General features: G+C 31.2%; 5 protein-coding genes across 6 annotated transcripts; 3 read left to right on the plus strand and 2 right to left on the minus strand.

The window, feature by feature from the left end:
* Nucleotides 1–408: 408 nt before the first annotated feature.
* On the plus strand, nt 409–5,925 carry LOC130442758 (angiotensin-converting enzyme-like). The gene is made up of 9 exons (XM_056777108.1): nt 409–645; nt 1,119–1,415; nt 1,491–1,746; nt 2,072–2,378; nt 3,833–3,985; nt 4,046–4,170; nt 4,232–4,407; nt 4,507–4,790; nt 5,583–5,925. The coding sequence occupies exons 1-9, from the start codon at nt 562–564 to the stop codon at nt 5,869–5,871; spliced, it is 1,971 nt and encodes a 656-aa protein (XP_056633086.1). The 5' UTR covers nt 409–561; the 3' UTR covers nt 5,872–5,925.
* Nucleotides 5,926–7,500: 1,575 nt separating this feature from the next.
* On the minus strand, nt 7,501–8,767 carry LOC130442848 (transcription initiation factor TFIID subunit 8-like). Its single transcript, XM_056777217.1, has 5 exons — nt 8,503–8,767; nt 8,350–8,448; nt 8,107–8,294; nt 7,897–8,047; nt 7,501–7,838 (listed from the first exon to the last, which is right to left on the minus strand). The coding sequence occupies exons 1-5, from the start codon at nt 8,627–8,629 to the stop codon at nt 7,537–7,539; spliced, it is 867 nt and encodes a 288-aa protein (XP_056633195.1). The 5' UTR covers nt 8,630–8,767; the 3' UTR covers nt 7,501–7,536.
* Nucleotides 8,768–9,218: 451 nt separating this feature from the next.
* Nucleotides 9,219–9,738, plus strand: LOC130442739 (adenosine 5'-monophosphoramidase HINT1-like). The gene is made up of 2 exons (XM_056777089.1): nt 9,219–9,364; nt 9,423–9,738. The coding sequence occupies exons 1-2, from the start codon at nt 9,254–9,256 to the stop codon at nt 9,690–9,692; spliced, it is 381 nt and encodes a 126-aa protein (XP_056633067.1). The 5' UTR covers nt 9,219–9,253; the 3' UTR covers nt 9,693–9,738.
* Nucleotides 9,739–10,945: 1,207 nt separating this feature from the next.
* LOC130443191 (mothers against decapentaplegic homolog 3-like) lies at nt 10,946–20,284 on the minus strand. 2 transcript variants are annotated; one of them, XM_056777705.1, is made up of 8 exons: nt 19,795–20,284; nt 19,176–19,369; nt 18,984–19,116; nt 18,745–18,911; nt 17,580–17,852; nt 17,394–17,504; nt 17,066–17,210; nt 10,946–14,809 (listed from the first exon to the last, which is right to left on the minus strand). In XM_056777705.1, exons 1-8 carry the CDS (start codon nt 19,995–19,997, stop codon nt 14,686–14,688), a joined length of 1,350 nt encoding a protein of 449 aa, XP_056633683.1. In that variant the 5' UTR covers nt 19,998–20,284; the 3' UTR covers nt 10,946–14,685. The 2 variants fall into 2 exon arrangements, with proteins under 2 accessions (XP_056633683.1, XP_056633682.1); XM_056777704.1 differs by having other exon boundaries at nt 18,745–18,923.
* Nucleotides 20,285–20,483: 199 nt separating this feature from the next.
* On the plus strand, nt 20,484–21,421 carry LOC130442737 (deoxyuridine 5'-triphosphate nucleotidohydrolase-like). Its single transcript, XM_056777087.1, has 3 exons — nt 20,484–20,971; nt 21,050–21,195; nt 21,270–21,421. The coding sequence occupies exons 1-3, from the start codon at nt 20,725–20,727 to the stop codon at nt 21,324–21,326; spliced, it is 450 nt and encodes a 149-aa protein (XP_056633065.1). The 5' UTR covers nt 20,484–20,724; the 3' UTR covers nt 21,327–21,421.
* Nucleotides 21,422–21,818: the final 397 nt, after the last annotated feature.

Below are 21,818 nucleotides of genomic sequence, written 5' to 3' on the forward strand. Positions count from 1 at the left end.
TATAAATTTCGCTTCGAATTTCAAAATATCACGATTTTATTCTACTCGAGATGCTCTTAACGTGTCGTATCGTTTACAAACATCTCCATAATTGTTCTTTTGTATGGTAAACTTGTGCTGACGGTGCTGCGTCATTATTTTTTTTTTCCACTACGTTAAAGCACACTTCAACTTTCCGGAAGAGATTGAAAAATACGGATATACACGTCTCTCTGCACCTGTCCATTGTTGTACGAAGCTTTTGTTCGAAAATGATACGAATATTCCGAGGCGCGCGTAAAATCCTCGAAGTTTACATTACAATAATGAAATTTGTTTTGTACCCCTCGTATAATCAGTATTTATAGGTCATACGGTGAAATTGATATAAAATCTTGTCTCGTGTATGAATAAATACGTTTTTACGACACTACGTTCCGGTCCGCGTGATGTACACGGAGGAGAGTCGTTTGTCACGCCACTTCCTCAAAGTCAAGTCAATTTATTTGGTTGCGGTCGTTATTTTTCCCAGTAATAATAACACTTGATTACAAGAAAGCAGTTGGAAGTGTTTCTTGTAACATGCAAATCCCAAAAATATCCAAAGGATTTTTTTTTATCATTTTTTTCAGTGTATGTGCCACCGAAGATGCACCTTTTCTCTTGGTAAGTTCGTTATCAATCGTATATTATCAAATTTTTATCGTTTTCGTTCATTCAACACAACCAGAAACTAATTATTTACTCTAAACGACATCTATGATCAACTACGAAAAATTATCGCACTAGGAAACTACTTTATAACTTTTACGCCATCTGTGAGTTAATAGGAGAATCTAATAACAAAACACCGATATAAGGAAACTGTTTTATTCAATATTCAATAACGAAATGCCGAAATTATCCAACTATTTTATTAAACGTACGCTAACGAACCACCCACATCAAATTGGAAAGGAATAATGAAACGAAAATAACGATTTTGCTATAATAAAAACACTGATAAATCGAAAATTTAGGAATCGACATTAGGCGCCATCTATTAGTAAGTTGGCGGACGTACATTTTTAGAACTGTCTACGCATTATTACGTAACTTCCTTCGACTCTAATTTTTCACTTAAAATCACCTTTTTACAGGGTAAAAATTCTAACATACCGGAAGCAGTAGATTTTTTAAGAGACTACGATTCAGAAGGTTCCGAAGTATGTTTTCGAGTCAACATGGCCCAATGGCATTACTCAACCAACATGACGGATTTCCTCAAACGAAAAATGATCGAAGAACAAACTCTCAAAGCGAAATTCGATAAATTGGTATATAAAAGGGCTTCAATATTCGATTGGATGCATATCGAAGATCTAACGATCAAAAGACAACTCAAAATATTAACAACTAATACAAGAGCGAGTTTACCGGACGATAAATACAATGAGGTGCGTATAAAAAAATATGCGACGTTGCCAGGTTTAATAAATAACGTTGGAATTCAAGAAATCGAATAATTTTAGATATATTATCTAATTTCGGAAATGAAAGACGTTTATTCCAATATTAAAGTATGTCCTTACCAATCGGACGATTACGGAAAGGATATTTCTTACTGCGATTTGGATATGGAAGACGTACACGCCATTATGGCACGATCTCGAAATCCATCCGAACTGACGCACATTTGGAAAGAAGTACATGATAAAACGGGTCCGCAAATGAAAAATAAGTTCATGAGATATATAGAATTATCGAATCAAGCTTCTAGATTGAACGGTAAGCGATAAATTTTTAGGGTTGCTACTTTAATTTTGAGATATGGCAACACTGATGCGAATATGTTAAATCTTCAATGGTGAACGTACTCGGAATATTTTATAACATCTTCAAACTTACTAAAGTATTTCGAAAAACTAGTCACAGCTTAAGAAAACTACAAAAAAAGACTCAAAAATATCTCAAAACTTACTTCAAATCACGTGTTTTGGAGGTACCGGCAAATCCAATTATAAATATTCGTTTTTATTCGTCTATCTCAAAACTTGAGTAGCAGCCCTCGTATTATCTATACACCGTTGCCGTTTCTTTCTCGAAATTACAGGTTTTACAGACAGCGGAGCGGAAATGAGAAATTTATACGAAGATTCAAATTTTGAAAACGAACTAACCGAATCCATGCATAAAATTCTGCCTTTATATAAAGAATTGTTGACTTTCGTTAGGAGGAAACTTTTATCAAGATACGGTGATCACGTGATAAGACCCGAAGGGCCCTTACCTGCTCACATTCTAGGGAATCTTTGGGCTCAAGATTGGACTAATATAGCCGATATTGTTCTACCCTATAGAGATTATTCAGATTTAGATATCACCGATGAAATATTAAGACAAGGTTTCACCCCCTTACGGTAATTTTACAAATTTATACAAATTTTTATCTTTATAAAGCTTCAAATTTAACGTTTTAACGTTTGACAAATAAATAGCAAAGTTAATACTTTCGTTTTATCAAAATTTTGACATTAGTAGTAACAATTGCAGCCAATAAACAAAAACTAAATTTTCCAGGTCTAAATGAAATAATTGTTATTGCAGTAAGGGAAATTTCATTCTAGAAGTTGGCACTCTTGTGACATCGGTCTTCGACGTTGTAAGATTTATCGTTTTAAAAATCTAAAAAACTTTTACGGCATTTTATATTTTTGTAAATAATTTTACTACTACTAATAATAATTAATTTCCGACTATAATTAAGTAATTAATATCGTATTTATCAATTATTACAATTAAATCCTATCGATTAAACTCAATTTATTTATAGCGATATTTAAACATCATTCTATGATAACAGAAAAAACAATACAACATGACAACGATGTACAACCTTACGTGAATTATTATACTAACGAACGAAAAAGTTGGGTTATGTTTAAAAGTTTATCTTTCTATTGTTCGTTTTATAATTTAGTATGCCGAAAAATGAGTGTAGATTGATTTATATTAGAATGTTTCCAATTATCAAACAGATTCAGCATTTTAAACTTGAAGTAAAAAAGGCAGTTTTGTATAAAAACGCCGATAAAACCGTCACGAACACATCGCATAGCGCCTTGTTGCTGACTGACTTCAACGTTTGCGCTAAAGCCGATCGGTAATTAATCGAGACGTGTCAATCACGACATGTTGCCGGATTTAAATTTTTAACTAACATTTTTATCATTTACCAAATTATTTGATCATTATATTTTCATCTGAATTGTATATTTGATAAATAATTTCATTTTTATTAATTATTTCATGTAACAAAATACGAAAAACTTGTTTTAAAATGCCATTATAGTCAGTTACGAAAAAGAAACTTATTATTTTATTGGTAAGGAAAAATCGTCTGACAACGATGCATTCAAGTATCCAATTCACACCAGACAGTAAAAAGTATTGATATTCTTTTTACTTTTTTTACAAGGAAGGACTATAGTATTGAGTCAATTTTATATAATGTTATCATAAATTTATTGAAGGAAATTATTACAAAAAAGTTTTTTTAGTGAATTTTGGAATTGGATTTTTCTTTTTACAACACATTAAATTAACTTTGACAGATGAAAGACGCATTTTGGTGGAAAATTTGAAAACTATTTTCATTCAGTTGTTTTTTTTAATTTATCATTTTTTTAAATAAACTCATCATTTTCACGTTTATACAGGGTGGAATAGAAGTAATAATTAGGGTAATTAATAAATATTTTTGACAAATGATGAACGCCTTTTGGCGAAATCATCATTTTAACGTTTATACAGGGTGAAACGAAACTAATTTCCATAATTAGGGTAAATAATAAGTTTTTCGACTTATATTTAGAATGTTTCACATGGCAGAAGAATTTTTCACGTCTATGGGATTGAAACCGATGCCCCCGGAATTTTGGAGATACTCCATGATCGAAAAACCCAATGGAAGAAAAGTTCAATGTACTGCAAGCGCTTGGGACTTTTGTAATAATGTAGATTTCAGGTAAAACGTGATCAAAACCATAGACAAATGGATTTTTATGAAAATTCGTATTTATTGTAGGATAAAACAATGTACGGAAGTCGATATGAAAAATTTCGTAACCATACATCACGAAATGGCGCATGTGCAGTACTATCTCTATTACGCGCATCAACCATTTTTATACAGGGACGGCTCCAATCCAGGTAAAATAATTATTCATAAAACATTTTTTTTTTTATTGTTTCATATGTGTAAAAATTACAGGTTTTCACGAAGGTGTCGCAAACGCCGTTATTTTATCGATTTTCAACCCGAAACATTTAAAACGAATCGGTTTTTTTCACAATAACACCGACAACATCGAAACGAACATCAATTTCTTGATGTTAATGGCGTTAAAAAAAATCGCCTACGCCCCTTTCGCCTACTTGATAGATCAGGTGAGAAAATTCCCGTCGATAAAGTAGAAAACTGTCCAAAAATAACGTAATACACGTTAAAAAATAACCGTACCTCTATATTCGTTATTTTTTTTCTAGTGGCGTTACCAAGTGGCCGAATTCGGTGTAAAAAGAATGAATGCAGATTGGTGGGACCTCAGATTGAGATATCAGGGGATAATACCACCGATTACGAGATCTGAAATGCATTTTGACGCTGCTACGAAACGACACGTACCTGCCGATATCCCTTACACTAAATATTTCGTAGCCCTTTTGTTGGAATTTCAAATTTTCGAAAGTATGTGCAGGGCCGGTAGACATATTGGACCTTTACATACGTGTGACATTTACCGATCAAGGGAAGCGGGAAAAGTTTTAATGTAAGCGCGATAAATTCCGAATTAAACTTGGCAACGATGTAATTTATTCAGCATATTAATTTTTTTTTGTAAAAAAATCGTTTTTTACAGAAATTGAGCAGAATTCGAAACAATTTTTTCCCATTTTCAAAAAATATGAGTCCCCGTTTCGAAATTTCAAAATTTGTTTCGTAACTTGCAACTTAATGTAATATAACTCGCTTTGTATGATCACGAAAGGGCAGTAGTATTTTTTCTACGAAAGTATCGACGTTCCTCTTCCGATTTTCTTGTATCACAACGTTGCCATGTCACGATTGTAGATACTATAAATTTATATAGTGTAATTTTTCAAGAAAAATATTACTTCAACTTTAACCCCGTATATTTCTCCCAAATATGAAACTGGGAGAATTCAATGTGGAAATACACTTAGAGGCACGTTTTTCCAATCGATTCGCGTCAAAAATAAATCTATAACCCGAATGGTTTCGGAAATATCGATTTTCTTATACAAGAATGTGAAATTTTTACATAATTATTGAAAATACACCTCTAAATCCAATTTTCCTCAATTTTCTGCTTATAATTATCTTTTTCGAACTCCTCGTATCAAAAAACACGTTTTTCTACACTCTTGACGAGATATGAAGAATAATTTACATCTGGCAACACTGGTTATAAGTATAACGACCGCTAAATCGTATTTACCATGTTGCCAAGTTTAATTCTATATCTGATACGAATATTTCAGAATAAAATTCAAGTTGAATTTCATAGTTTTCATTATATTTGGTTATTGTGTTGTTACAGGGATGTAATGAGGGTGGGTAAATCGAAACATTGGAGGGAAGTTGTGAAAATGATGACTCGAGATCAAACTGATAAAATAACAGCAGATTCGATGTTGAATTACTTCGAACCGCTCGCAATTTGGTTACGAGAACAAAATAGAAACGAAAGAATAGTCGGTTGGACTACTTATAAGGAAGATACGGCCTTGTATCAACCCCTCGTATATTACGGATCGTCAAATAAGTATCCTTATGAATTGACTATAACAAATGTTATTTTAATAATTATATTTAGTAAATTATTGTAAATTATCACTTTTATTTTATATTTTTTCAAAATAAATAAACTAATTTGTCGTTTTCTTATTGTTATAAACATTGTTGTCGAACTTTTAATATTTTCACTAGAAGTAGTGACAATTTTTTTTCGAAATAGTGGTTTAATTTATGCAAATAATTAATTTTAATAAAAATTGTTGATGAAATTATTGAAATGTTTGTTAAATATACGAGTTTGTATAGAAATTATCCAAATTCGGGTATAAATAATAAAAATTTTATTACGAAATACTTCTGTTTTTTAAACTTGACAACACTGCGTGAAATGCACGATTAACAAACTTCGTATTTAATGAAAATAAGATGTAGAAATATTAAACACGTTCGAGACGATTTTAAAACTAAAATATGACTTTTTTTAAACAATATACTTAAAATTTTTGAAATCTCTTAGAAAATTTTGTTTCCAAATATTTCTAATTTCCATAGTATCACTAACATGTAATATTGGCAGCACTGATTAGAACTATTGCTTCAAATACACGATTGGATAGAGTTCACATGTTGCCAAGTTTAATTTTCTTCGGAAGATAACAGGAAATAAATTGTTTTAAACGAAATTTTGTTAAAAAAAAAAGGTTTTGGTTATAAAAATTCTCAATATTTTTTTGTTTTATTTATTAAATAAAATTCACAAAAATGCCCTTTAAACAATTCTATTCTTTTAGTTAGATCTAATCAAAATGTGATTGAAAATTTTGGTTATAAATTTTTCAATTCTGACAACACTGTTTACATTGACTTTTTTACATATTCATATTGACTTTAAACGTTGCCACGTGAAAAAAATTAACGAGATTTTAAGGAATAAAATTTTAAGACTAATTCACCTGTCAACACTATTTCTCACTGTAAACAACGAATTAAATGGAATGACAACGTTGTCACGTTTATAAAAACTTCAAAACTTTTGGGGAACAAAAAATTTAATACCAATTTTTATGGCAACACTGTTTACCACTGTAAACATCCGATTTAACGGGATTGCAACGTTGCCACGTGTAAAAAACCTTCCAAAATTTTAGATAAATAAACTTTGAGACAAACTTTTCTGGCAACACTGTTTACCACTGTAAACGACGGATTTAATGAAGTTGCAACGTTGCCACATGTAAAAAAAAATCCAATATTTTAGGGAAAAAAATTAAGACGAATTTTTTTTTGACAACACTGTTCATCACTTTAAACAACGAATTTATTGGAATTACAACGTTGCAACGTTTATAAAAATTGACGGATTTTAGGATAACAAAACATTTAAGACGAATTAACATGGCAACACTGTTTACCACTGTAAACAACGAATTTAATGGAGTTGCAACGTTGCCACATGTAAAAAAAATCCAAGAGTTTAGGAAAAAATTTAAGACGAATTTTTTTTTGGACAACACTGTTCATCACTTTAAACAACGAATTTATTGGAATTACAACGTTGCAACGTTTATAAAAATTGACGGATTTTAGGATAACAAAACATTTAAGACGAATTAACATGGCAACACTGTTTACCACTGTAAACATCCGATTTAATAGGATTGCAATGTTGCCACGTGTAAAAAACTTCAGAGATTTTAGGGAAAAAAAAGTCGAGAACGAATTTTTATTTAATAAATTTTTATTATTAGAATAAACAATCAAGTTGATTCCATATTACGCCCTACAGGTAATTTAGTAGCGGCCAAATAAGGATTATCAATATAATTAGGATTATTCATATTATCCTCGCTAATCCTTGATTCATTTAAATTCTCCTGGGCCTGTTCCCCTTCCTCCATTTTCAAATCCTGTTTGACCTGATTTTTAGCCTTATCGTGATTTTTTTGTTGCTGTAATATTTGACTTTTCGGATCGATGTCCAGATCCTCGGGATCGAATATCTGATCCTGGGGAAGAAGGGCGCTCAAATAGGGCGGATAAGCGGGCTTACAGGCGATAACTGCAATAAAATCTGTTTAAAAAAAAAAACGACGAAAATCACGCGACGAAACGCTTACGTGGAAAAATATTAGCCTCGTCGGTATCGAATAAATTGTGAGTGGTGCTGGTTTTAGCTAAAAATTTCGTTAGTGCCTTTTCGATGTCTCTTTTTTGAATAGCAGCTTTTTCTCTAACAGATTCGTAATCGATAATCGGTTGTTTATGAGTCTGTAAACGTATCATCGATTTAACGTAACCAACGGGAGAGATTGGGATAAAATACTTACAGGGGTTCGAACGTACGCGTGGGGGTCGGGAAAAGGTGGAAAATGTTGAGGAATATGAGGCGGTAAAGGTTGTTTAGAACCAGCCGATAACATATTCAATTGTTTTTGAGCCTGTTGGGGTTGTAAAGTAGGGAGAATACTATGTTTCGACGATTTAACATAATGTTCCAAACTATTCAAATTGAAACCTTAAAAATCGATAATTTATAGTGGAATCAACGTTTTTGTGTAAATAAAACTCACCCATTTCGACGAATCCTAACACTACGTCACCTAAAACGGGTTCCACACGACCCGATAGTTCACAAAAACTTCTCGTTAAAAAGGCAATTTCACTTATAACTAGAAACATAATTTTTTAAGTGGGAAAACGATGTAGATATTCGTTAAACTTACAAGCTTGCATCATTTCGGTGAGGGTACCTAAACTATCTGTTTCGACAGCATCGAAACCGTGTTCTAATAGAACACTCGAAACTGCAGCTGCTATCATTTTTCTGTATATATTCGGTTGCTGTTCCATTTCTATTTCATAAAAAAATTCAATTTTAATCACAAATAATAATTTAACTTCTGCATCACTTAATAATAATAATAATTATTAACAAACAATAACAATAATTGTAATGTATTTCATGTGAGGTTAGTATAAATGGTACGTTCGTTTAGTTAAAACTGTCATTACTATTGACATATGACATATATACGCTACATTATTAATTTCGAATCGATTAGAAAAATATACTGTAATACTATTAATTTGGTAAATTTTTATATTAATTAAAACTTTTAACTCCAATTATAGGTTTATTGCAGGATTATATTGTAAACTGGAGAAGCGTTCTTTTGATGCGTAGGAGACGTTTGTAAAACAAAGTAGGTGCGTTTTTGCACCAATTGGTACTATAATATAAAATTTCGTCATTTTAGAAACATGATTTGACTATTTTTCCAATGTTTTGTCAATATAATAGATTATTTATTTGAAATAATAGGGCTTCTATTGAAAAATCATCGATTTATAGCGAAAAGGTTCTAGTTTTATATATAAGTCGATAACTTTCTGTTCACCTTTTGTTTTTTAGTTTATCTATGATCTGTCTACTGTCAACTTCAACCTGAATTTTTATTGGTAGTGATAAAGAAAATGGCCGAGGAAGTAGCTCTAGCCCAAAGTGCCCAACCCGGTGGGGACACGATATTCGGTAAAATATTAAGAAAGGAAATCCCCTGCAATTTAATTTACGAAGATAACTTGGTAAATATGATAAACAGTTTCTACACAATCGATTTGTAACGTCGAAAAACATTTTCAGTGCATCGCTTTCGACGACATCAACCCCCAAGCCCCGGTTCACTTCCTGGTGATACCGAAAAAATTCATTCCCCAATTATCGAAAGCTGAAGACGAAGACGAGGCAATCTTGGGGCATCTACTTATCGTCGCCAAGAAGATAGCGCAGAAGAGGAATTTGAAAAACGGATTCAGAATTGTTATCAACGACGGCCCTATCGGGGCGCAATCTGTTTACCACATTCACGTGCACGTTTTATCCGGAAGGCAAATGCAATGGCCGCCGGGTTAACTTTTAATTTATTTTTTTTGTTAATAAAATAAATTTTAGTGGATTTTTTTTTAGTTTTATTCCACACTGTTTTGAAAAGATTGGGAGTGGAAAGGGGGATTTTTATTAAGAAAGACTTAAATATTTTTTGTAAAATGGAGTAGAAAGGGGGGAATTTCAATTAAAAAAGTTAATATTGTGGAAAGAGGGGATTGTGATTAAATAGATAATATTTCAGGAAAGTGAAATTGGAATCAAAAGGGGGGGATTTTGATAAAATTGACGATATTTTTTGGAAAATGAAATTTGTGTAGAAAGGGGGGATTTTCAAATGAAAAATAAATTAATATTGTGGATAGAGGGGATTTTGATTGAATAGACGATAATATTTTCTGCAAAGTAAAGAAGGAATGGAAAGGGGGGATTTTAATTGACGATATTTTCTGGAAAGTGAAATGGAGGGGAAAGGAAGGAATATGAATAAAGAAAAAACGTTTAAATTAACGACTATATATATTTTTTGGAAAGTGAAATACACATTCAATTTGGTAGTTGCCTGGATAAAAACTATACAGTAATAATCAAAAATTATTAAAAAAAAAAATCCGAGAAAAAATTTACAAAAAGTGCAAGGTCATATCACGCAAACAAATATTAGAAAATATAGAATAGCCCCGGTACATTAGTATATACAGGATGTACCGCTAATTTTTCTTCGAGAGATGTAAGGACACGATTTATACGAAAAAAAATTCGATTGATAAATATTTGAGGTTATATCACGAAAAATCGTAACGTATTAAAAGGCAACGTCGCGCTGTCATTCCAAATTAATTTTAACGGAGAGGGAGGTTAAAAACAGGAAGTGGGAGGAGAAAAATGAAAAGTAGGGAGTGTCGAAAGATACGAGGGGAGATTGAAGACAATCGAAAGGAAGAGGGGGAAGATAATAGACGAATGAGGGGAGGTAAAATGGAACGGTTTCGAAATATCGGGAGGAACGAGGGGATGAAAACAGAAAATAGGAGAAAAGAAACAGTAAATGAGTTAGGGGAAGAATAAAGAAAAATTAGGGGGAGTAAACGAATTTCGAGAAAGATAAAGAGAAATTGGGGGAATCAAATGAGTAAAGGGAGGGGTAAAGGGAAATTTGAGGAAGTAAATGAGTTAGGGGAGGGATCAATAGAAATTAGGGGAAGTAAACGAGTTATGGGAGGGATACAGAGAAATTAGGGGAAGGAAAAAAAGAAACTAGGGGAATTAAACGAGTTAGAGGAGGGATAAGGGGAAATTGGAGGAAGTAAACGAGTTAGGGGAGGGATACACCGAAATTAGGGGAAGTAAACGAGATAGGGAAGGAATGAAGATAAATTGGGGGAACGAAATGAGTTGGGGGAGGGATAAGGGGAAATTGGAGGAAGTAAACGAGTTAGGGGAGGGATACACCGAAATTAGGGGAAGTAAACGAGATAGGGAAGGAATGAAGATAAATTGGGGGAACTAAATGAGTTGGGGGAGGGATAAGGGGAAATTGGATGAAGTAAACGAGTTAGGGGAGGGATAAAGGTAAATTAGGTGAACTGAATGAGTTAGTGGAGGGATAAAGACAAATTGGAGGGAATTTAGAGATCGAGGATCGGGATAAAGGGGCTGAATCGCATTTCGGAAAAACTCAAACAAAAAAAGCGCGCGAATCGTCGTTACACCTCTCGAATTTTTTTAATTTTAATATCACGACAACGTGTTATCAAACGACAGTTAAATCGGCTTAGCCTGTATCGACATTGATCCACATAACCTTCAAATATACTCAATTTTAATGATTTTTTTTTTGGAGAAATGAGAAAATTTGCGATTTTTACGCGCGATCGAAACGAAAAAATCGAGAGAGAAAAAAACGACGCAAATCCGGCAAAAAATCGGAAAAATGACGAAATTTTGTTTTCTTGCTCGCACTGTACATTTTCATGTTAATTACCGGGATTTATCAAAAATAAAATTATCCACGAATATGATTGGTTAAGTTGATCTTACACAAATTATTTACAAATACATATATATATATATATAGGGCGATCCGTAAAATTATTTTCTTCTCATTAAAACACCCTGTATATTAATCCAAATTGAAATTAATTTTGAATTTCGCGCGTTTTTTTATTCTTTTATTCCATAACGACGATATTAAATTTCAATATACTATACGGGGTGATGGAAAAAATACAACACCCTGTATAATATATACAAGGTGTGCAAAATGAAATAAATTTTTTCGCGATTTTCGACTTTGGCGACAGAAGAACAATTTTTTTGTTCACCTCGAATATTATACTGGATGTAAAATTTGTACGTCGACGAATAATTTATGTTTTCTAAAACACCCTGTATAATATAAAAGATATCCAAAAACTATGTTCGTTTGTCGTTAAGAGTCGAAAATCACGAAAAATAATTATTTCATTGAAATTTCGTAAAATTTGATACAGGGGTGAGTCGAAACGTAATTAATTTTTTCTCATATTTTGACTCGCCCTGTATTATAAATAACGAATTTTTACGAAATGAATTTTTTTAAACGATTTTCGACTGAAACTTTCGTTCTTCGAACATCTTTCATATTATACGGGGTGTTGAATTGAACGATTATTAGTCAATATTCTTTAACCACACTGTATGATATAAAAGGTGTTCGAAAAACGAAAGATTTTTATGTCGTTGCAGTCGAAAATCTTTTAAAAAAAATTCATGTCGTAAAAATTCGTTATTTATAATACAGGGTGAGTCGAAACGTGAATAATTTTTTCTCATATTTTGACTCGCCCTGTATTATAAATAACGAATTTTTACGACATGAATTTTTTTAAACGATTTTCGATTGAAACTTTCGTTCTTCGAACATCTTTCATATTATACAGGGTGTTGAATTGAATGATTATTAGTCAATATTCTTTAACCACACTGTATGATATAAAAGGTGTTCGAAAAACAAAAGATTTTTTTGTCGTTTCAGTCGAAAATCTTTTAAAAAAAATTCATATCGTAAAAATTCGTTATTTATAATACTGGGTGAGTCGAAACGTGAATAATTTTTTCTCATATTTTGACTCACCCTGTATTATAAATAACGAATTTTTACGACATGAATTTTTTTAAACGATTTTCCACTAAAACGACAAAAAAATCTTTTGTTTTTTGAACATCTTTCATATTATACAGGGTGTTGAATTGAACGATTATTAGTCAATATTCTTTAACCACACTGTATGATATAAAAGGTGTTCGAAAAACGAAAGATTTTTATGTCGTTGCAGTCGAAAATCTTTTAAAAAAAATTCATGTCGTAAAAATTCGTTATTTATAATACTGGGTGAGTCGAAACGTGAATAATTTTTTCTCATATTTTGACTCGCCCTGTATTATAAATAACGAATTTTTACGACATGAATTTTTTTAAACGATTTTCGATTGAAACTTTCGTTCTTCGAACATCTTTCATATTATACAGGGTGTTGAATTGAATGATTATTAGTCAATATTCTTTAACCACACTGTATGATATAAAAGGTGTTCGAAAAACAAAAGATTTTTTTGTGGTTTCAGTCGAAAATCTTTTAAAAAAAATTCATATCGTAAAAATTCGTTATTTATAATACTGGGTGAGTCGAAACGTGAATAATTTTTTCTCATATTTTGACTCACCCTGTATTATAAATAACGAATTTTTACGACATGAATTTTTTTAAACGATTTTCCACTAAAACGACAAAAAAATCTTTTGTTTTTTGAACATCTTTCATATTATACAGGGTGTTGAATTGAACGATTATTAGTCAATATTCTTTAACCACACTGTATGATATAAAAGGTGTTCGAAAAACGAAAGATTTTTATGTCGTTGCAGTCGAAAATCTTTTAAAAAAAATTCATGTCGTAAAAATTCGTTATTTATAATACAGGGTGAGTCGAAACGTGAATAATTTTTTCTCATATTTTGACTCGCCCTGTATTATAAATAACGAATTTTTACGACATGAATTTTTTTAAACGATTTTCGATTGAAACTTTCGTTCTTCGAACATCTTTCATATTATACAGGGTGTTGAATTGAATGATTATTAGTCAATATTCTTTAACCACACTGTATGATATAAAAGGTGTTCGAAAAACAAAAGATTTTTTTGTCGTTTCAGTCGAAAATCTTTTAAAAAAAATTCATATCGTAAAAATTCGTTATTTATAATACTGGGTGAGTCGAAACGTGAATAATTTTTTCTCATATTTTGACTCGCCCTGTATTAGATTTTAACGAAATTAATGATTTTCGAGAAATTCGACTGAAACGACAAAAAAATCTTTTGTTTTTCGAACACCTTTTATATCATACAGTGTGATTAAAGAATATTGACTAATAATCGTTCAATTCAACACCCCGTATAATATGAAAGATGTTCAAAAAACAAAAGTTTTTGTAGTTTCAGTCGAATTTCTCGCAAAATCATTCATTTCGTTAAAATCTATTACAGGGCGAGTCAAAATATGAAAAAAAATTATTCACGTTTCGAATCACCCTGTATTATGAATAACGAATTTCAACGAAATAAATTTTTTTAACGGTTTTCGACTATAACGACAGAAGGCAGAGTGTTTTGAACACCTTGTATATTATACAGAGTCTCCAATTTATACGTCGAGGATTAATCCAAATTTTTTCGAACACTCCGTATAGTATATTAAAAATTTCACATCGTCGTCATGAGAATTTAAAATTCGGTGATAATATACGGGGGCGTTTCGTTAAGAAATGTATCTTGGAAGCGATGCAACATCGCCACGAAATCCGTCAAAAAATTTACGTCAAACTTGTCAAAATTTTATGAACGTCAACTGTCAAAGTTCGATTTATGAACCAAAAAAAAACAATATTGTAACGTAAAAAACGGGGAAAAAACCGTAAAAATGAAAATCGATAAATACGTTTACATTTTGTAAATATAATTTTTTCTTTCAATGGATTTTAGGACATGGAACTACAAGGTAACCTCGGAGAACCCATTTGGGTCAAAACACGATCCAACCATTGAAGGGGACCGTTCAAATGTAGTTCTATCCAACATGGTGTCGATGTTACGGTTTGTCTCCTAAGAAAATGAAGAACGTTTGAAATGTGCAGCGAAACAAAATTTTATTAGCTGAAAACAGATAGCGGAAACAAGCTAAGAAGCAAAACTAGAAAAATATGGTAATAAAATGAAAAGGTTCAACATAGAAAAGGAGATAGACGTGACAAAAGGAGATTAAACAATAAATAATCAATTGAAACGAAAAATAGCAATCAAAATGAGATAGCGGAAACAAACTAGGAAGCAAAACATTAAAAATATCAAAATTACAACACAGAAATGGAAAAATTGGACGAAAATATGAAGCTGAATGAGTAAAAAAGGAAAATAAACAACAAGAAATGGATTAAAACGAGCAATAGCAACAAAACTGAGATAGAGGAAACAAACTAGGAAGCACAACATTAAAAATATCAAAATTACAACACAGAAATGGAAAAATTGGACGAAAATATGAAGCTGAATGAGTAAAAAAGGAAAATAAACAACAAGAAATGGATTAAACCGAGCAATAGCAACAAAAATGAGATAGCGGAAACAAACTAGGAAGCAAAACATTAAAAATATCAAAATTACAACACAGAAATGGAAAAATTGGACAAAAGATGAAGCTGAATGAGTAAAAAAGGAAAATAAACAACAAGAAATGGATTAAAACGAGCAATAGCAACAAAAATAAGATAGCGGAAACAAACTAGGAAGCACAACATTAAAAATATCAAAATTACAACACAGAAATGGAAAAATTGGACGAAAATATGAAGCTGAATGAGTAAAAAAGGAAAATAAACAACAAGAAATGGATTAAAACGAGCAATAGCAACAAAAATAAGATAGCGGAAACAAACTAGGAAGCACAACATTAAAAATATCAAAATTACAACACAGAAATGGAAAAATTGGACGAAAATATGAAGCTGAATGAGTAAAAAAGGAAAATAAACAACAAGAAATGGATTAAAACGAGCAATAGCAACAAAAATAAGATAGCGGAAACAAACTAGGAAGCACAACATTAAAAATTTCAAAATTACAACACAGAAATGGAAAAATTGGACGAAAATATGAAGCTGAATGAGTAAAAAAGGAAAATAAACAACAAGAAATGGATTAAAACGAGCAATAGCAACAAAAATAAGATAGCGGAAACAAACTAGGAAGCACAACATTAAAAATATCAAAATTACAACACAGAAATGGAAAAATTGGACGAAAATATGAAGCTGAATGAGTAAAAAAGGAAAATAAACAACAAGAAATGGATTAAACCGAGCAATAGCAACAAAAATGAGATAGCGGAAACAAACTAGGAAGCAAAACATTAAAAATATCAAAATTACAACACAGAAATGGAAAAATTGGACAAAAGATGAAGCTGAATGAGTAAAAAAGGAAAATAAACAACAAGAAATGGATTAAACCGAGCAATAGCAACAAAAATGAGATAGCGGAAACAAAACTAAAAAGAAAAACAATACAAATATAAAAAATATGGCAAAAATTGAAAAAAAAAATCAATGAAAAAAGGGATGTAGACGTGGAAACTGGAAAATAAATAACAGAAGTGAATTAAAAACAAACTGAGAAGCAAAATATTAAAAATATCAAAATTACAAAATTGAGATAAAAAATTATGAAAAAATATGAAGTTAAAACAAGCAAAAAAGGAAAATAATCAACAAGAAATTGTTTAAAATCAAAAATAGCAACGAATATGAGGTAGCGAAAACAAACTAAGGAAAAAAACAAGAGAATATAAAAAAACATGGTAAAGAAAAATGGAAACATTCTACGAAAAAGGGAAATAGACTGGAAACAGAAAAATAAACAAAAAAAAGGATTGAAACAAAAAATAGCAACGAGAATGGGATAGTGAAAAAAAACTAAGAAACAAAATAGCAAAAGTATGAAAAATATAGTAGAAAAATTCCAAAATTGGACAGAAATTGAAAAAAAATTAACAAAAAGAGGAAGATCAACGTGGAAAATAGGAAAATATCCAACAAGAAATGGATTAAAACGAAACATAGCGACCATAAAAAAGACAGCGGAAAAACCTATAAAGCAAATGACATTTGTTGAAGTACAAACAAAAAATAAGATACGACTAAAAAAGAGAAAGTTAAACGAGTAAAAAAGCAAAAAAAAAAACAAACAAAAAGTCAATGGAAACAAAATATAAATAAAACAAAAGGACAGCGACACAAAAAAACAACAATTATTATCAAAATACGATGAAATAACTGAATAATTCTGGTAGTATGACGTATTTACCTATATTCCGCTCCCCATCCTTTGACGAAGGACATCCGGATGGTACACATCCTTGTCAATTGATAAACGGCTTCGAAACCCTGACTCACCGATTGAGATAAAAGAGCTGCGAATTCTTGATTGTTGAAAATCTTCAAATTGCAGCCTGCAAATTTCGGGAAAATTGAAAATAACAAGAAAGTAATTTAAAAAACGTGACAAAAATTTAAAAAAAAACCAAAAATAATTTAAATAAAGCAAAAATTAATAAAACGAAAATAATGACGATACAACAATTAAAACAAAAACTTTATAAAAAAAAACAAAAATTAAAAAAAAAAACACTCACCTGGAGGTATTTTACAAACCGTAGCCGGATGCCAACCGTACCTCTGGTTACAATTCGGCGACTGTACGAATATGCTGGAATCGCTCAAACATTCGGCAAAAACTTCCCCACCTAAACGAATATACAAACAAAAAAAAACAACGTAAACGATTAGAAAATTGATACAGGATGTCCTTTAAAACTGACCTATATAATACAGCCTGACCCCTTTTCCTATGTGTCTTCTCGTCTGTTCGACGACCGTGTTCCGGTTTACGTTTGACAACAACCCCAAACAGAACCTTTCCGAATTACTGGGATCCGTGAAACCGTCGACAGTTATCGAGGGTTGACTGGCGTGAAAGGTTTCGCCGACTCTGGTGTTCAATTCGTAGTAACTGATGCTGCACCAGAAGGCCGGTTCGCAATAGAGGACCGGTTGGGCGTCGACTGGGGGACTGGGGGTTATTCTCGACAAACCTGACAGTTATATGACATATATATGACAGAGGAAGTGACGAAAGTGAATAAATACGAAAGTTTTGTATGGAAATATGTTTTAGTCTTCAGCTGAGTTTGATTTTGCCAAAAATTTATTCAATAATAAAATAAATAAGAAAATTTTATAAAAAATTATAGTTTAGACTTAAATAGAGTTTAATTTTGCTATAAATTTATTCGAAAATTGAATAAATACGGATATTTCATATAAAAAAGTATTCTAGTCATCAATTGAGTTTAATTTTCCAATAAATTTATTGAAAAGTACAATAAATACGAAAGTTTTGGATAAAAATGTGTTTTAGTCTTCAATTAAGTTCAATTTTGCTATAAATTTATATGAAAATAAAATAAAAACGAAATTCATAAATGAAAACGTATAACGGTCTCGAATTTTGCAGTAAATTTATTCAAAATTGAAATAAATACTAAAATTTCACATAAAAATTTTTTTGTCTCCAATTAAGTTCAGTTTTCCTATAAATTTATTCAAAAATGAAATAAATATGAAATTTATAATTAAAAAAATGTGAAGGTCTCCAATTTTGCTACAGATTTATTCAGAAATTGAATAAAGACGAAATTTATGCATAAAGAATATTCAGGTTTTCAATTTTGCTATAAATTTATTCAAAATTAAAATAAATCCAAAAGATTTGGATGAAAATGTAATTTGAACCTAAATTGAGTCTAATTTTGATATAAATTTATTCAACAATTGAATAAAGATGAAATTTATGCATAAAAACATATTAAGGTTTTCAATTTATTCAAAAATAAAATAAATACGAAATATTTAGATACAAACATCTTCAGAGCTTTAATTTTACTATAAATTTATTCAAAAATTGAACAAAAACAAACAACTCACTCATATTATCATTCGGATCGATGGGATCCCCGTCCTCAGACATATACCCCGGAGGAGGCGTTTCTGTAGGAGGTACAACACTATGAGGGGATTCCATATTCGTAGGGGTACCATTAGGACACAACCCCACCGTATCCATGTAACTCCCAGGATGCTGCAAATGTAACCTACCAACAAAACTATCAAAAACAAATCTTCCCTTTCCTTAAATTGCAAGCAAACGAAAAAAAATCACCTACCCCAACGTATTGGTGTTATGGTGAGGAAACGATGTATTCTCCGGCACCGACGTGCTTAGATCCTCCAGAGAATGCGGAAACAAATTATTTTCATCTCCCAACGGATGACGCGGTACCAAAATCGCCGGGAGCGCTATAAAAACCGAATTTAATGCATCACTCATGGAAAAGAACCACAAAAAAATCGCCTACCTGGCGTCTCAATTCTCGTATAATGATAAGGATTAACACAAACTTCTTCTTTTTTCAAAGCGTAGCCGTATTCACAGTGATCCAAAAATCTCAATTCGTGGTGAGACTGCAACTCAGGCCATCTCCACAAACGACAGTATATCACGTGAGGTAAGCCTTTTCGTTGCTGTTGAACGTCCGCGTTCGGACGCACCCTGTATGTTTTTTTTTATATATATATATAAAAATGTTAAAGACTTGAGAAAAAAATAAATATTTTAAACTCGAATCACATTAAAAACAACGTAAATTATGTATGAGTACTAAAATATAAATAAACTAGATAATGTTAATTAAATCAATTATGACGTCATAATTACAATACTAACCTCAAATTTATAAACACGTATATAAAGACGAAGAAAAAATATAAAAAACTATTGATTATTTTTAAAGTTAATTATTATAATTTCTTAAAAAATGTAATAAATCGAAATAAAAATCAAGGAAATGAAGCGAAATTCAAGGTCTGGTACATTTAGGGTAGGTCACTAGCCAGACGTAGTGACGTGAGGGGGGAACAAATCCATAATATGACCTTAAACTTAACCGACGGAATTAAAAATTTATTTAAACTCACCTGGGTATGGTAACACACTTTGTATTAGGATTCTGAGAGGAAATGGCACGTTCTAATTCCTCCAGAGCACCTGATTTTTTTAATTTTTTCACTAAACTTTTCACTGCCTTTTCACACCATTTGTCATCAGCGTCTGTGCCTTTTTTCCACCCTAACAGCCGTTTAACCACCGGGGGTGTAAAAGACGGTAACATTCCGTTCATCACAAAACTTCATTAATATAAAATTCACTCAATTCACTTAAATATTATTGTTCAACAAAAAATTTATTAGTATTTCTAGTTAATGAACCATTGCCATATTGTTTTTTTCTTTTTGACATAAGAATCTGCAATTTCGGTAACTTCTGATTCAATCCGATATATCAGATAGTATTCTATCTTTGGTTATCACAGGGTATTCGCTGTCTCCTATCTTCTACTAACTAGACAAATGCTTTAATTTGACGTTTATTCTTTTGGATAAATTTTTATTAAAAATCAGATTTAATGTAAGAATGAAACAGTAACCTATCGAAAATAAAATATTTAACGTGATATATTGAATAATAATTAAATCCGATATACCAGATAATTTTATTTCTTTTATTATCATGAAGTATTCGCTATCTTCTATCTTTGACTAACTAAACGCGCTTTAAATTGACGTTTGTTCTGTTGGCTAAATTTCCATTCAAATAAAGGCACGAAAATTAGATTAAAATAGTAACCTATAGAAAATTAAGTATTTAACTTGATATGTGAAATAATAATTGAAATAATAATCAAAATAAATCAATAAAAAAATCAAGTCTGTCGTATCGTTATGAATATTAAGACATCCCGCCAAATTTTTGGCGGTCTTTTTACCTCTCAAATGTCTATTCAGCGTGGTTATATCATTTGTTAGCGCCCTTTTGTGTAGTGAGGTAGTGTTAAAATAATTTTAATCATGCCTATAGCAAACGGTAATAAAATTTCTTTAAAATACACTAAAGTAGTTGAGGAAGCTTATCCACCAACTAAAGGGTCTATAAAAGCCGCTGGGTATGATCTTAAAAGTGCTTACGACGTCGTTGTACCAGCCAGGGGCAAAGCCCTAGTAGACACTGGTTTAAAAATCGAATTACCTGAAGGTTGTTATGGAAGAATCGCTCCGAGATCGGGGTTAGCTGTTAAGAACTTCATAGATGTAGGGGGTGAGTTATTGGAATTTTTTAATAATTGTTACTTCTTGTGTAGAGAATGAAGTTTTATGTTTGTTTTAATTCCTTTAGCTGGAGTTGTAGATGAAGATTACAGGGGTGTTTTGAAAGTTGTTTTATTTAATCATTCAGATAAAGAGTTCGAAGTTAAAAGTGGCGATCGTATTGCTCAGTTGATTTGCGAGAGGATCTTCTACCCCGAGTTGGAGGAAGTTAAGGTGTGTAATTATGATCTAAACGTGTTTTCTTCTATCGGGTTTGCTAAAATTGGATAAATTTTATTCATTTACAGGAATTAACTGACACCGAACGTGGGGAAGGTGGTTTTGGTTCAACGGGAACACAGTAAATTCATATAATGTCGATATTTTTAAGTATTTGTTTTAATTATGACTGGCTAGTGATGTTAGCAAATAAATGTAGAAATAAATTTCCTTTTCCAAACGTTTTTTCATCTAATTCCTTATAAATATATATATTGTGATCAAATATAATAACAAATCAAATATGTCACCAAAGTAAGTACAAAAAATGATTTAATTCCATTCCAATTCTATATAAATATATAAAGGGTGATCAAATTTAGAAACAAATCCAATATTATCATGGGATACACAAAAAATGAGTTAATCTCGTATCAATATACATGGGGTGATCAAATTTAGTGGAAAATCGAATATGACATCAAGAGAAGTATAAAAAATTGTTTAATTCCATATAAATATATATAGGGTGATCAAATTTAGTAACAAATCCAATATGTCATCATAGCAAGTCCAAACAATGATTTAATTCCATATAAATATACATAAGGTGATAAAATTTAGTCCAACAAATCCAA

This window comes from Diorhabda sublineata, chromosome 4, assembly GCF_026230105.1.
Source record: "Diorhabda sublineata isolate icDioSubl1.1 chromosome 4, icDioSubl1.1, whole genome shotgun sequence".
In the NCBI taxonomy this organism is placed as follows: domain Eukaryota; kingdom Metazoa; phylum Arthropoda; class Insecta; order Coleoptera; family Chrysomelidae; genus Diorhabda; species Diorhabda sublineata.